This window comes from Pomacea canaliculata, linkage group LG13 (assembly GCF_003073045.1).
Source record: "Pomacea canaliculata isolate SZHN2017 linkage group LG13, ASM307304v1, whole genome shotgun sequence".
Lineage (NCBI taxonomy): Eukaryota > Metazoa > Mollusca > Gastropoda > Architaenioglossa > Ampullariidae > Pomacea > Pomacea canaliculata.
Window position 1 is genome coordinate 16,861,592 of NC_037602.1, and position 12,984 is coordinate 16,874,575.

The 12,984-nt window shown below is 44.9% G+C and overlaps 1 protein-coding gene across 2 annotated transcripts; it reads right to left on the reverse strand.

Annotated features, from left to right (window-relative positions):
* Positions 1-5,855: 5,855 nt before the first annotated feature.
* On the reverse strand, positions 5,856-10,236 carry LOC112554261. Of its 2 annotated transcripts, XR_003097227.1 has the most exons (4): positions 10,056-10,236; positions 9,108-9,227; positions 7,525-7,685; positions 5,856-6,900 (listed from the first exon to the last, which is right to left on the reverse strand). XR_003097227.1 is itself a non-coding variant. In XM_025221966.1 (2 exons), exons 1-2 carry the CDS (start codon positions 7,671-7,673, stop codon positions 6,714-6,716), a joined length of 336 nt encoding a protein of 111 aa, XP_025077751.1. In that variant the 5' UTR covers positions 7,674-7,752; the 3' UTR covers positions 5,856-6,713. The 2 variants fall into 2 exon arrangements, 1 of the variants encoding a protein (XP_025077751.1); XM_025221966.1 differs by lacking the exons at positions 9,108-9,227; positions 10,056-10,236 and having other exon boundaries at positions 7,525-7,752.
* Between the last annotated feature and the right edge of the window lie 2,748 nt (positions 10,237-12,984).

The following is a 12,984-nucleotide window of genomic DNA, read 5'->3' on the forward strand; positions in this document are numbered from 1 at the left end:
CCTCGTTGTCAGACGAGTGGGTGTGGTCGATTTCTTTTGTGTCTTGTGGATTATTTTCGGGCTCTTCAAAGTCGTCGGCTTCTTGGTGAAGGACTGTTTGGAAGATGAGAACGCCCTCGTCGTCATAGAGCTCTGGCTTTTGTTTACACTCAGATCATCCTTCCCAATTCCCTTCACAGTCAGCCAGCTAGGAACGGTGAGAATCATTTTCTTCGGAGTAGTTGTGGTGGAGATTGGTGTGGTCGTTGTGACTGGCGTTGTCACTGGAATTGATGTGTTGTTCTCCAATCTCTCAACAGAATCGCTCCTGTTTCCGTTCCAGTGTTATTCCCTAGGGCTTCTGTGGAGTTCACTTCAAGTCTATCTATAAGGGTTACATTAGAAGACAAGGAACTGTCAGGCCTGGAAGACATAACCGTCCTTTCCGTCGAAGAGGTAACGTTTGTAATGTAAGTCATCTCTGTGTCACTGTCGTTTGTAGACCTCTGTACCCCAGTAGAAGTACCCGCTATAGTCGAACTTAGCACAGTCCGACCATCCGAGTCTGTCCCCGGGGTTGTGCTGTTCTCTCTTTGTGTGACGTCAGTGGCGATGGCGTCCGGGTCGAAGTCTTGTTCACCAAGAAATCGTGGAACTTCGTCGTATTCGATTCCAAGGGCGTCTTTTTTCTCTGGAACCGTCGTGTCTGTTGAACCGGTAAAATTAACCAGTTCCGAGTCTTTGACAGCCGTTGTGGGGCCATAATTCGACTCCGAAGGGGGCGCTGCTGCCCCTGGTTCTGAAATCGATGCGGCAGCTGCAACAAGCGGGCTGTCACGGCTGTGGACCGTCGTCCCTGCCATCGGGTCATTGACTGGCTCGCTTAACGACGTCCCCGCACCAGACAATGCTTCCGTCACCCGCTTTTCGCTGTGAGTGCTCTCCCTTGAAATACCGTTGTCGTCCGGCGTCGATATCGTCGTGGTTGAAGCCTGGTACGTGGTTGTATTTACCGAGTGTGTGGCCATTGATGCCGCGCCGATGAAATCGTTAACCGTCCCGGGAGGCTCCAGCCGAGAGTCGTTTGTGGACGTTGAGGAAATCGTCACTAACCTGAAAATGTCTGTGAACGAGGGCCCTACAGGACTCTGCAAGGAGCTGTTTGTGGAGTTAGATGGATCTGGAATGCTTGTGTTAGCCGGAGTAGCCAGTTCTAGAACATCGTTGTTCTTTTGAAAGGAGGAATTGTATTCTTTCACTGCAACCTTTTCCGATGATGAGAGGGTTTCATTGAGTTTAAAAGATGACATAATAATTGTTCCATTTCTTTCGGTGTTGTTAATAGGAAGTGTGTGCCCTCGACAGTTGCTGTCTCATTAAGGGTGCAAAAACAGACCCATTGTTGTCCCTGCTGGTCACATGTTTATCCGCGCTACTACCCCCTGAACACTGCCAAGAACTTGTTCAGGATGGTAGCTTACAGATGAAGTGAAAGGAGATGTTTGTGTGCTGTAAACTGAAACAATCCTGCTGTCTTTCGAAGAATCCAGAGCAGAAGGGCTTTGGAAGATGAAACATTTTCTTGGCCTTGCATCTTCTGCGTCAAGGGCATCGAACCGTTCTCCTTTGAGAATTCCTCTGGGAGCCTTTTCTGGGTTGGGGCTGGTGCATCGACATTGGTTAACAAAGCACTTGTCCGTTTTTCAGTCTCATTTTTCCAATCGATTCCGGTAAGGTTGTATCCCTCCCGCTCAGCGGGCACTGGGATATACGAAGTTATTGGTACTTCGTTTGACCCAGACGATAACACGCCATTTGAATAATTGCCAGCATTGTTCCCAGTTCCCTCCTCAAATGACACGCTTGAAGAGGTTTGTGGGAGGTGTGGCTGACCCGTGAGATTGCCCAAGGAAATTGCGTCCACAGTCTTAATGTTGTTCTGCGCCGCTGGAATTTCAGTTTTGGAGGATGAGGCGAGGGGAGCTTTAGCAGCGACACTGTTTATGTAAGAAAATTGAGCGGTAGAGTTAACGGTGGGTGTGATATATGCAGTTTCCCCTGATCCTAAAGTGGTGGCTTCTCCAGGGTGTGCTTCGCTGTTTTGTACTGTGGACAAACTTGGCAAAGGTGGCAAACTGTTTAGGTGGAGGCTGGAAGTATGTTTAGAGACAGACAGCTGTAAGCTGGTCTCTGTCGTCAGTGGCGTCCAGTACATATCCACAGGAGACAACGATGATGTAGACAATTCCTTTCTGTTGAATGTTTGATTGGATGCGTGTGTGAGATTTTTTTCAGAAGCCGTGTCGAAGTTTCTGGCTGTTGGCTTGTTTGATGTTTTTGTGGTGTTGCCAGGTTCTGGACTGCCAGATGAAGGCAATGATGTGACGTTTGGAGATGCTGCAATTTGCTCTGAGCTTCTAGAAACATCCACACCAGTGTTTCCATCCCTCACGATTTCTCGCACCATATCGGGTCTAGAGGACTTCATCGTTCTCTCTGTGACATCATACCCCAATTTTACTTGTTTTTCCCTTGGCTTATTTATTCTACTGGATTTAACAGTCACATTTCGCAACAGGTTTTGCAGTCGACGCTGTGCATCCTGCCAACGAACTGGCTGCTGTATAGTCTTCCTGGAGGATACCTCCACGCGAAATTCTGGTGTAGTGGAGGAAGAATCCCTTATTCCTACCACTGCGCTCGTGGTTGTATCCGACTGCGAAGATCCCATGCCAAGCTCATCTTTATCCCTCCTCTCTGACAGAGCAAACACAGTCTGCAGACCTTCTCTGCGCTTGTTTGATAGAAGCGTGGAGTTGACTTTAGTGCCGTTGGAAGCTGACGTGTACAAGGAAGACAGTCTACCGTCGGTTCGCCGAAGGGTTGCCCTCCCCGCCGAGTGTTTATCTCCGTCGAGAGAAAGGTTCAGACTTTGAGAAGCGGTTTGGTGCACTGGTGGAAAATGTTTGGATACATTTTCGCTTGCAGTTTGTTTTCTTTTCAAATTAAACCCTGCGGTGGTTTGTTCAGAGCGGCCTCTTAAAGATTCTTTATCTTTACTTAGTGTTTCTTTCCATTCCGTGTGTTCAGGCAGCTGTTCTTCGTCCTTCTTTTCTTCGCTCCTCTTAACACCACTCGTGTTTGCGATTTCTGTAATTGGTTTTTCTAAGCTTTTTAGCGAAGATTTTGAGATTCGTTCCGAGAGCGTGTCGAGGCTCTCTCTTGCATGTTGAGGATTACTTGCTGTCAAACGCTTCTGCGGGGGTTCGGTGTGGCCACGATTTTTGGTGTCTGCGTTTTTTAGGAAAGGGTTGACCGGTCGCTTTTCACTTCCTTCCGTAAGGGTGGAGATGACAGGTGGTCCAGAACGTCCTTCCTCTGCTTTGGAGGAGAACTCCTCCTTCTGTGTAGCAGCAGTGGTCGACTTGGCTCCCAGCGTGACCTGTCCTTTGACTGACTTTGACGACATTGAACTTTCGCTGGAGAGGTCATGGGGACTTTCCTCACCGGAAACGTTTCTTTTGCCATTTCTTTTGTCTGCTGTTGTTGAAAGGTCCATCAAATCGTGACGACTCAGCAGTACAGTTGATCCATATTTAAAGCCTGTCCTCTTTCCCTCCTGTTTGTCAGTGCGATTCATGGTGATGTCTTGATTGGGTAATTTTATTTCCTGTTTTATCTGTTCAGGGGTTCTCGCCTCAGTGACCTCCTGACCTGTCTCTTTATATCGGTCATTGTGACCCATTTGTGTCTTCCGATTTGAGCTCGCCACGTCAGAAATTGAAGAAGCCCTTTGTGGGGGACTGGCGTGCGGTAGAGACGTGTGGGCGGGTGTTTGAAATGTCGGCGCACTGGATGGACGCAAGGGGCTGTGCGCGCGCATGGAAGTAGATTTATCTTCTTCCGGTTTTCCTGTCGGCGCGTCTTCCAGCTTCATCGCCTCAGTCTTGGTCGATTTTGCTACATTTATTAACGTAGATTGAGTAGCTGATGTAACCGCAACTGTTTCTCCTGACGTCACAGACGACCTCGGTATAACCGGATTCGTGATTGATTCATTCTCGGTTGTAACTCTACTCGTATAGCCAGACAGCTCCTTTTCCTTCAAATCTCTTGTTTCATGTAAAGATGTCATGCTTAAAGTTTGTGTTTCATTGAAGTTTACTCGATTTAACGCTTTCGTCTCAGTTAAACGAGCACTTCTCGATGTTTGTGCCTCTTTGAACGGTGCCCTGTGTAACATTTTAGTTTCATTGCCGGGTAGCCTGTGTACGTTGGCGTGTTGCATCCGGGTTATTTTTCCTCGAATCGTTGAGGTCATATTAGCGGAGGCTGACGGAGGGTCAGTGAGTTTAGGAGTCTCAGCTTCAGCAACCACGTGATCTGAACCTTTTCGTTCATATTCTTGACCAAAATCTTCTCTTCGCTTCCCACTTGATTCGGTTACATTTTCTATTCGGGTACGAGTAATGTTTTTGCTGTGTGTCGAAGACTTTTGTAGATTAGAATACTGAGGTGTTGGGACACGTACCGTTGAGGATAAACTCGCGTTTGAAGACTTGTTTAGAGAACTAGCGACAGCTGGCCGTGTGGTTTTCACCCAGCGAGTTCCCAGTGATGGTGGTTTAGTAGTTGGAGAATATTTTTTGTTGGATACTGTTCCTTGTGTAGACCCTTGAGGACTGCTGCTCTTGTTGCTGGAATTTAAAGTTTTCTTATTCTGACCCAGGGCGGACACCAAAGCTTGCTTAACTTTATTGTGCAACTTCCGTTCCCTCATCTTTTGTAGCAGCAAAGGGTTAATTCCTTCTAGCTGTCTAGGCATCCCACTCCGCCAGCTTCAGCAATTTTTCTATCCTTCTCTTCTTGGTTTGAGTGCTCCTGAAGCTGATGAACCACGTCCAGCCACTGCTTCACTTTGTCCACCGCTGGTGAAGACTCTTGTCTAGAAGAAGCAGCTCCTTTGTCTCTTGGCGGCAGAATGGCATCACTCGACTGACCCCTGACTCGCAGCTCGATTGGAGAATGAGGTACGTTTCGCCTCATCAGAGCTTCATCAATATACTCGTCAAGCGTACCGCCACTTGCTCGGTTTTCGCTCGGGATCCACCCGGCCGCAGGTGTGTTCGGAATCCAGGTGACGAACAGGTTCTTTTCGTTCGGTCCCCAGCCTCGTGGTCTGGTGTATACTATGGCCGGCGATGTCCTTTGCTCTCGCAGCGAGCGGGGAGTGGGGGACAGCATGGAGGAGGCTGGTTCTAACGTCAGTGCTGACGCCGAACCTGCCGTGCTGCTGTGTGACGCGCTTGATAGGTGCGGTGTGACGTCACCTTGTAGGTATGTGACGTACTCGTTACTTATCGCTGATGCTGTCCTTGTTTTTTCTCTTAACGATGACATGGCTATGAAAGGAGAGGACGTAGGCACAACTGTAACTTTTGATGAGGTAGACACGACTGTAACTGGTGATGACGTAGACACGACTGCTGCTTGTGATGATGTAGGCATAACTGTAACTTGTGGTGACCTATAATCGACTGTGACTGGTGATGACGTAGGCACAACTGTAACTGGTGGTGACGTAGGCTGAACTGTAACTTGTGATGAGGTAGACACGACTGTAACTGGCGATGACGTAGGCATGACTGCTGCTTGTGATGATGTAGGCTTGACTGTAACTTGTGGTGACGTATAACCAACTGTGACTGATGGTGACGCACCTTCTTGTATAAAACTGTTTTCAAGTTTGCTTAAAGTTACGTTTCTCGACTTTTCCACTGTTGTTACTGTTGTTGAAGCTGCTGTTGTAGTTGCTGATGTAGCTGTTGCATTTCTCGTTACCTGTATGAGTCTTGACGCGGTTGGCTCTTGATGAACCAGATCACTCTCCTCTGACCTTGTGAAGCCATCATTTTTTGTTGGACTGTATTGGACTGTGCCGGTCGCATTTGACACTGTGTAATTGTGTAACGAAGTGACTGTCATGCTTGCTGAAGTCGAGTTCAGGATACCTTCTCTGCCATCTTTGTTGTTCAAGTCATTTTTCCTCTCATTTTCCACTTTCAAAACTGGTTCGGGGGTTGTGTTCACTCCTCCCACTTGGCTTAAGGTCGTGCCTCGTCCTTCCGGATTTCCAGAAAGTGTTGGGATAAATTTTTTATCTTTGAGAGAATGTTTTTTGTAGTAAGAGGGAATGAACTCCTCATCTATAAGTGAGTCGTTTCCCTTGCCGCCTTTACGGCTCAGCCACCTGTTTCTCTCTCGAATGTTCTCCATGAGGGACTTGGGAGGCGACATCGTCGGACGTAGCGGCAACGACCTCACCGCCTGTGGTGTTGCACTGGCTCTCGTTTCCACCATGTCGGTCTCCTGAAAGTCCTGGGGCCGACCCTGCAGAACGGTTTCACTCACGCCTCTGTCCGTGTCCCAGGAGCGCACCGAAGGGGTTTCATGCTGATACCCTCGCCATCTTTGTACGAAAGGACTTCTAGGAATGGCTTGCGTTTGAGCCCTTCCATTCTGTGCCCTAGTCGAGAAATTCTGGCTTCTAATGTCGACATTTTGTCTTATCTGATCTTCGCGCTCGCCAGAAGTCGGTCCTGCTGGGGTCATCGTGCTGGGGAGTTCGACCACATGGCGGACTACGTTCTGTGGAGTGATAGGGCTGTCTGACCCTTTGGACCCCTTCTTTTCTGGACTGTGCTTGGCTGTACTAAACGGTTTGAAGGGAGACTTTATGTTCCGACCCTGTCGATACTCTTTCTGGTAATATACCCGCTGACCCCTGTTGTTGGAGATGTGACCTGTCTCCAAGGGGTCCTGTTTCGGGTTTGTGTCCTCCCACGGCCACAGCTTCCATTCCGGAGGTGGGGCAGGCAGCCCTTTGCACCATAACAGTGACGAGCCCACTGGAACTCCAATCTGTTTAAACATACAGGTGTGTATAGCAAGTCAAAGATGGACAACATAGTACAGTGTTGGTGATGACATAGAGAGGTATGATTTTTCTCACTTTCCCAACTTTTCATCCCTCGTTCGTCTCTCGTAGCCAACCCCACAGTGCGAAATTAACCAAAGATGAAAAGCACGTTCCCGCAACAAGCGCTTCCACGTGCACACATGTAAAATCACTGTAGATAGTCCTTCCAGAAGAAACAGCATCATCCTATAAAGAAATGTAAGCTGACGACCTTCACTACTTGAACTTCCTTTCACTACCATTAAAGTAAGAAGAGTGAGTGACTAACTATTCAATTGGTCAGTTATTGGGACAGACATTCAAACAGACTATTGAGTCCAATCCCCTCCTTGTCACCTGCTTTCGACTAAAGAACATTCATAGCTAGTTCTCTCCCCTCTCCCTTCTTCATTACCAGCCAAGTTCATCCTCCACATCACAACTCGAGTGGACAGGGAGAGAAAGAGAGAGGTAGTATGTCTCTGACGAGACCAATGTCTTTTTTTCAACGAAAAAAAAAAACTTTAATACCGAGTGAAAAAAACTGCATCAGGGTGCGTCTCAAGTAAGCACGTGCCCCTTCTCACCTCGTCTTGTCTGATTGGCGGTTGCCATTGACGATGACCTGCTGCTGGCCTTCGCTGCCAGCATCTTCTCCCACCAACTCCGTCTCGAACCAGTCCACTAAGGCGGTGGTGTGGTCGAAGTCGTCGTAATCGTAGAAGAAAACATCCATCTTGACATGGCCCTGTGGTGAGAGGGAAAAACGGTCGATTGGCGCTCCCAAGACCTTCTAATTAAGACCACTCGAGGCGGACGCGTTTGAAAGGACCTCTGTCGGCAAAGGGGGGAAATATCACACGGCTCTTACTCTTCGCCGTGGACTGAGTGGTAGGAAAAGGTTTCTGGGGAGAAGAAACTTTTTCCCAAATTTTATTTCCTTCTCAATATCTCAGACATATATCTTACAAACTTTTTTGGAAGTAGACAGAGACTTTGATAGACTTAACTATAAGAAGGTTAAATTTAGGTGTTGTTCATTTATCTCTATTCAAATGAATATATTCTTATAATTTATTGTCTCTCCTCAGCTCTCCTGTTCTAATTCGCTCTGATTCATACATCTGTAATGCAGCATTTATTAAAAATTCTCCTGCACTCTTTTTGTAGGGGGAATCTGGTATTTATCCCGTGATATGGACACATAAAATACATAAAAGTTTGGCTATACATCCTGAAGCTATCCAGGACAAGACTTTGTAGAAAAGTTTATGAAATTCTTCTTCAACAGTATGAGTCTGAGAAACAATTTATATCTGTCATAAAGAAAATATTATCAGAGAACTGGTTCGGGATAGTGTGGGCTAACTAGGGAGTGAAAGATGAAAATATGATCCTATCAGAATTCAAAAACCTTGTCATCTGTTCTTTTAACCAAAACAGACTCAGAAATGTAGAATGACACAAAGTATGAGCGGTTCTTCTATCTTAAGGATAACATGCAGCCAGACAAAATAAATATGAGTAAGCAATAGGTGGTATAGAAGCATATTGGCTAGACTATGAACACGAGCTTCTTACCTTAATGCCAATAAAAGATGTTTTGATCAATTTATAGCAGCTCACCTAGGTTACTTTGTGAAAAAACTAATATCATAGAAGATGAGAGCATTTTCTATTCTTTTGTCTCTATTATGAGATTTTTCGAAAGAAAAATAAGCTCTTTGAAACACCTACTGTTTAAACGATAGAGGCTTATCTATCATATAACAAATGATGAGTTGATGATGTTCTTTGCAAAATATTATTAGCTTCATTAGCTGAAGCCAATGATATGCGAGTTAATGCACTTCTTAGTATACAGAGCAGAGACTGGTTAATGTTTTCTGTTACAATGGATAATTTATCTATATGGTACTATCTTAAATGTAACACAGGGGGTACATGTAGGGTAATTTAACAGATAAAAAAAAATCAATCAACAAGTCTATTACTAATAATCTTTGACACACAAGAATGGCTAAAATGGAGGCAAATTTTGCTTCTCACAAAATCCAGTGTTTTTTATCTAGACAGACATCTGTGGCAGAAAGATAAGCTGCGGTAGTAAACAACGATGTTTGTAGGTAAGGCAAAAACAACCAAGACATGTTTGAAGAGACTCCTTTACCTCTGAAGGCCAGCGGTCAAAAGAATGGTCAAGGTCAGGTCACCTCCATCCCGCTCAAAGTGGAGGTCGTTGCTGTCGTATTTTAGAGGTCGATGAAAGAGGAAAACATGGTCGTTGGCTCTGTGACATCAGAAGAGAATGCAGAGTATATCTTAGAGGAAAGAATATAGTTATTCTTAATAGACCTAAAAGCATCTACTATAAACCTTTTTTGTGGAGGATAAATATCTAAAAAAAGTTTCGCTTCTATTTATGCATCAAAGTAGAATAGTGCGTGTGTGTGTTGCGAAGTTAGTGTTTAACTATTTTTATTTTTACATTGGCCACAGCTTGAACGACTTGAACTGTGGGTCCAAGGGATATAACTCCCTTATCAAAGCATCTGACACGAGTTGCTTCCCTTGTGTCGTCCTCCTGCCCCGTGTCAGCTGCGAACGCTGTTGATGGAAGACTTCTTAAGTTTATCTTCGATTTCGTTGTTCTTGGCTTCTCCGCGACAAAGAGGATCAGCCATGCTTGTTGACTTTGGAGTTCTTTCTGTGTAACTGAGTAACACTCTCGCCAATTCGCTAACCAAACCGTTTTTTTTATTTATCTATTTACCTTTTTCTGGAATGTTTACTTGCCCGAAGGTTGGCGTCAAGGTCTATAGCACCGCGCTTGGCGTGAGATCATCGCTAAAAATCTGCTTCAATAAGATCGAGAATTTTTCGCAGTATTTGCTAAATAAACTACTTTTGATGGACGCCTGACATGGTCACCAACAAAGTCATCGAAGTCATCATCGAGTATTATTGTCATTGTCATTGTCATCATCTCACGTGGGTCGGTTTGTCATCTGACTGTAACAACCTGCAGCAATTAATGTCACAATATTCGGTTTGTTATTTAGAAATGGCAGCACATCTTTTAGACACTTTATTCTGTTTTTTGCAAATGGCAGCCTACCTTCCGAGCCCCGAAACGATGAGACGCATGACGTAGTCGCAGGGGTCATGACACGTGGCGCTGTCTAGCGGCGTGGGGTCACAGCACTGACCTTCGTACGTGCGGCCTCGTTTGTTCTGGAAATGAAGCAGCTTGATGCTCAGCACCCCCCTCCCAGCACACTGCACCACCTGCAACAACAACAACAGGTATGTGTGTCATTTATTGGTCAGCTAGGGCGATAAGTTTACTTGTTTGTTTTCTTCTTTGTTCTTACCTTCCTTGATCATTATGGACAGGTGTGTGGATCATGGAGTCATGTTGCAAGACAGGTCTGATTTAAGTTGGTGTAAGTCTAGTTTTGTGACAAATGCGTTTTACAATGACTGAGTAAAACTCAGTGTCTAAACTCTAAGTAAATCATACGCCTTCAGTTCTCTACAAACACCACCATGGACAGATATCGTGACGTCACCTTTGTACCCAGAGGTGCCTTTTAACATTTGAACTAGCCTCACTCTTAATTGTGTCACTTTGTGTAGTAAAAACGCACACGCACACTCTTTCACACATACAGAGAGATATATAAATAAAGAGAAAGAATGCTTTTGTAAACACTCAAAGAAAGAGAGCGCTTTTTTTTTAATCTAAGCAGTCCCACTTTTTTTTTTTTTTTTTTTTTTTTTTGTGATGTCTGCTGTTTGGAAAAAATCAACAACACAAAGCCAGATGCCGTTGTGTAACTGGGTAAAGGTCATATTGACAATCACTGAAGCAGAAAAACGTACGGCCGCAGCGGTCGCTGGTCACGTGGGGGACCATCCAACCTCAAGTTTGGCGAAGCTTAATGTCTGAGATGGCCACCGACTGCCTGTGGACATTGGACTTGCAGGAGGATTTTCGCGAGCGGCGGCTGAGGGGGAGTTTGTCGTCTGCTGTGTAACAGAGATGTCGTCAGGGAGGTAGGGGGGAGGGGGAATGACGTGGTTGTTGTGAGCAATGTTGAAAATCGATGAAAAAGGCAGGTGACTTGCAGTGACGTGGCTTATCTTAACAGGATGATCGATTCTCGCAGACATTTTTTTTTTTCGAGGTGGAGGTGACCTTTGTTTTTAACCTCTCGATGTCGTCAAACAGTCGTGAGACTACATGAATGCCACCTACAGGTCAGGGTTACTGTAGGCTCCAACAACCATCTCCGGCCAGTCACAGATTACCTACTATACCTACTTACTAGATGAAATCATTTTCTCCCCTGTTATAATTCGATTACACCAAACGTGAACAAGGTTTTATTTATTAATTTATTTTATTAATTTCAGTATAAATTAAGTGGAGTTTTAATAAATCATTTTCTGGTTTGGAGGTGGCAATCATTTATTTCTTGATAAACTGTTTAGCCTTGGCTTTGATGGTCCTCGACTAAGTAGCTGGAGCATGTCCTGTTAATACCCGACTTTCAAACTATAAATTTCTGCAGCAGACGATGACAAATCCGAGGCTTGAGAAGAGGCAGTGATGAAGGTGCGAGGTGCAACTGCCGGCCTAATCTGCACGCGCACCTCGTGATCCCTGCCACAGGCATGCGCAATCGCAAGACAAACTTTTCACACAGACCCGTGTGTCCGGTATTCAATATGGCGAGACCCTGAAATATTTGCATTTCTGCCTTCATAACTCTCCCCTGTCAATGCTAAGAGAACATCCGTTTGTTCTCTGGGACATTATTTGTTTTCCTGAGGCCTTGAGAGAAACCGTTTTTAGAGATTAATATTTTATCTCTGTTACTCAATTCTGTAGTGATGCTACACTACCTTATCCACTGTTAATTGTCCTGTTGTTTATTATTGTGAATTACAGGCTGTGCCTGCATTTTGCATAATCAGTTTCACAGCATTAAAGCTGTGGACACAGTCTTTTCTAAAAGTCGGAAATTTTATAGTTTCTCATATAGACATTTCCTAAAATTGTGTGTCTGTACACCTATTATGCAATTTCCTTCCTTTGCTGCGGATGTTTTGATGATGAGGAGGAGGAGGATAAAAACGGAAGAAGAAGAATTTAATAACAGCACCTCTCTATTGTAGTAACAATTAAAGCAGAAATATCTTCAACAAGTCCAGTTGAACAACCAGCGATATTGTTTCTATTCGAGCAAGTTATCACAGTGACGAAGAAAAAGGTAAAAACATACTCAAACATAGTCTAGTATACTTTCAAACTGTCAATAACCGACAATTTTACACCTGCATTCATGGCTTGTACAGCAACATCCCTGATCATCCAAAGTAGGTCCATGACATTTTGGTTTGGTCTTTATGTCAGCATTAGCAAACACTCACAAAATCTTTGAAGTCCATTTACAGTCGTCTTAACCTTATGTCATCGGGCGCCGGAAGTTAGAGAAAACGTGAAGCTACATAAGAACTAGAGAGAGGAAGGTTGTATGTGTGTGTGATTTTTTTTTATTCACTGTAATTGTTATGTACAAACAAAGTATTGTAATGTGATGTAATATAACAGACTTTCTAAAGTACTTTTTAATACATCTTTAAGCTCAGATGACAGGTCTTGATGAGAACATCACGTTTAACAATCAACCCACGGGGTCAAGCAGTTGACAGCCGAGCTTTGCAAGCAGAGGTCAACACGCGGCTTGTGGCAGATGAATGCAAACAAAGGTGACGGGCTACAGGCAGGTTCACCCACTCATCCAGCAGAAAAGGCGTTGACTTACGGAGGTCAGCTAGTACTGTCGGAAAACATCGATAATGTCATCAAACGAGCGTCCTGTAGAGGACCTGTTGATGAATGTCGGGACACTACGAGAATAATGATTATACGCCATCGTGCACACACTCTCACTCTCCACACACACACACACGTACATTCACCACACACACACACACGCAGAGAGAGAGAATACATGTGCTCTCTCTCTCTCTCTCAC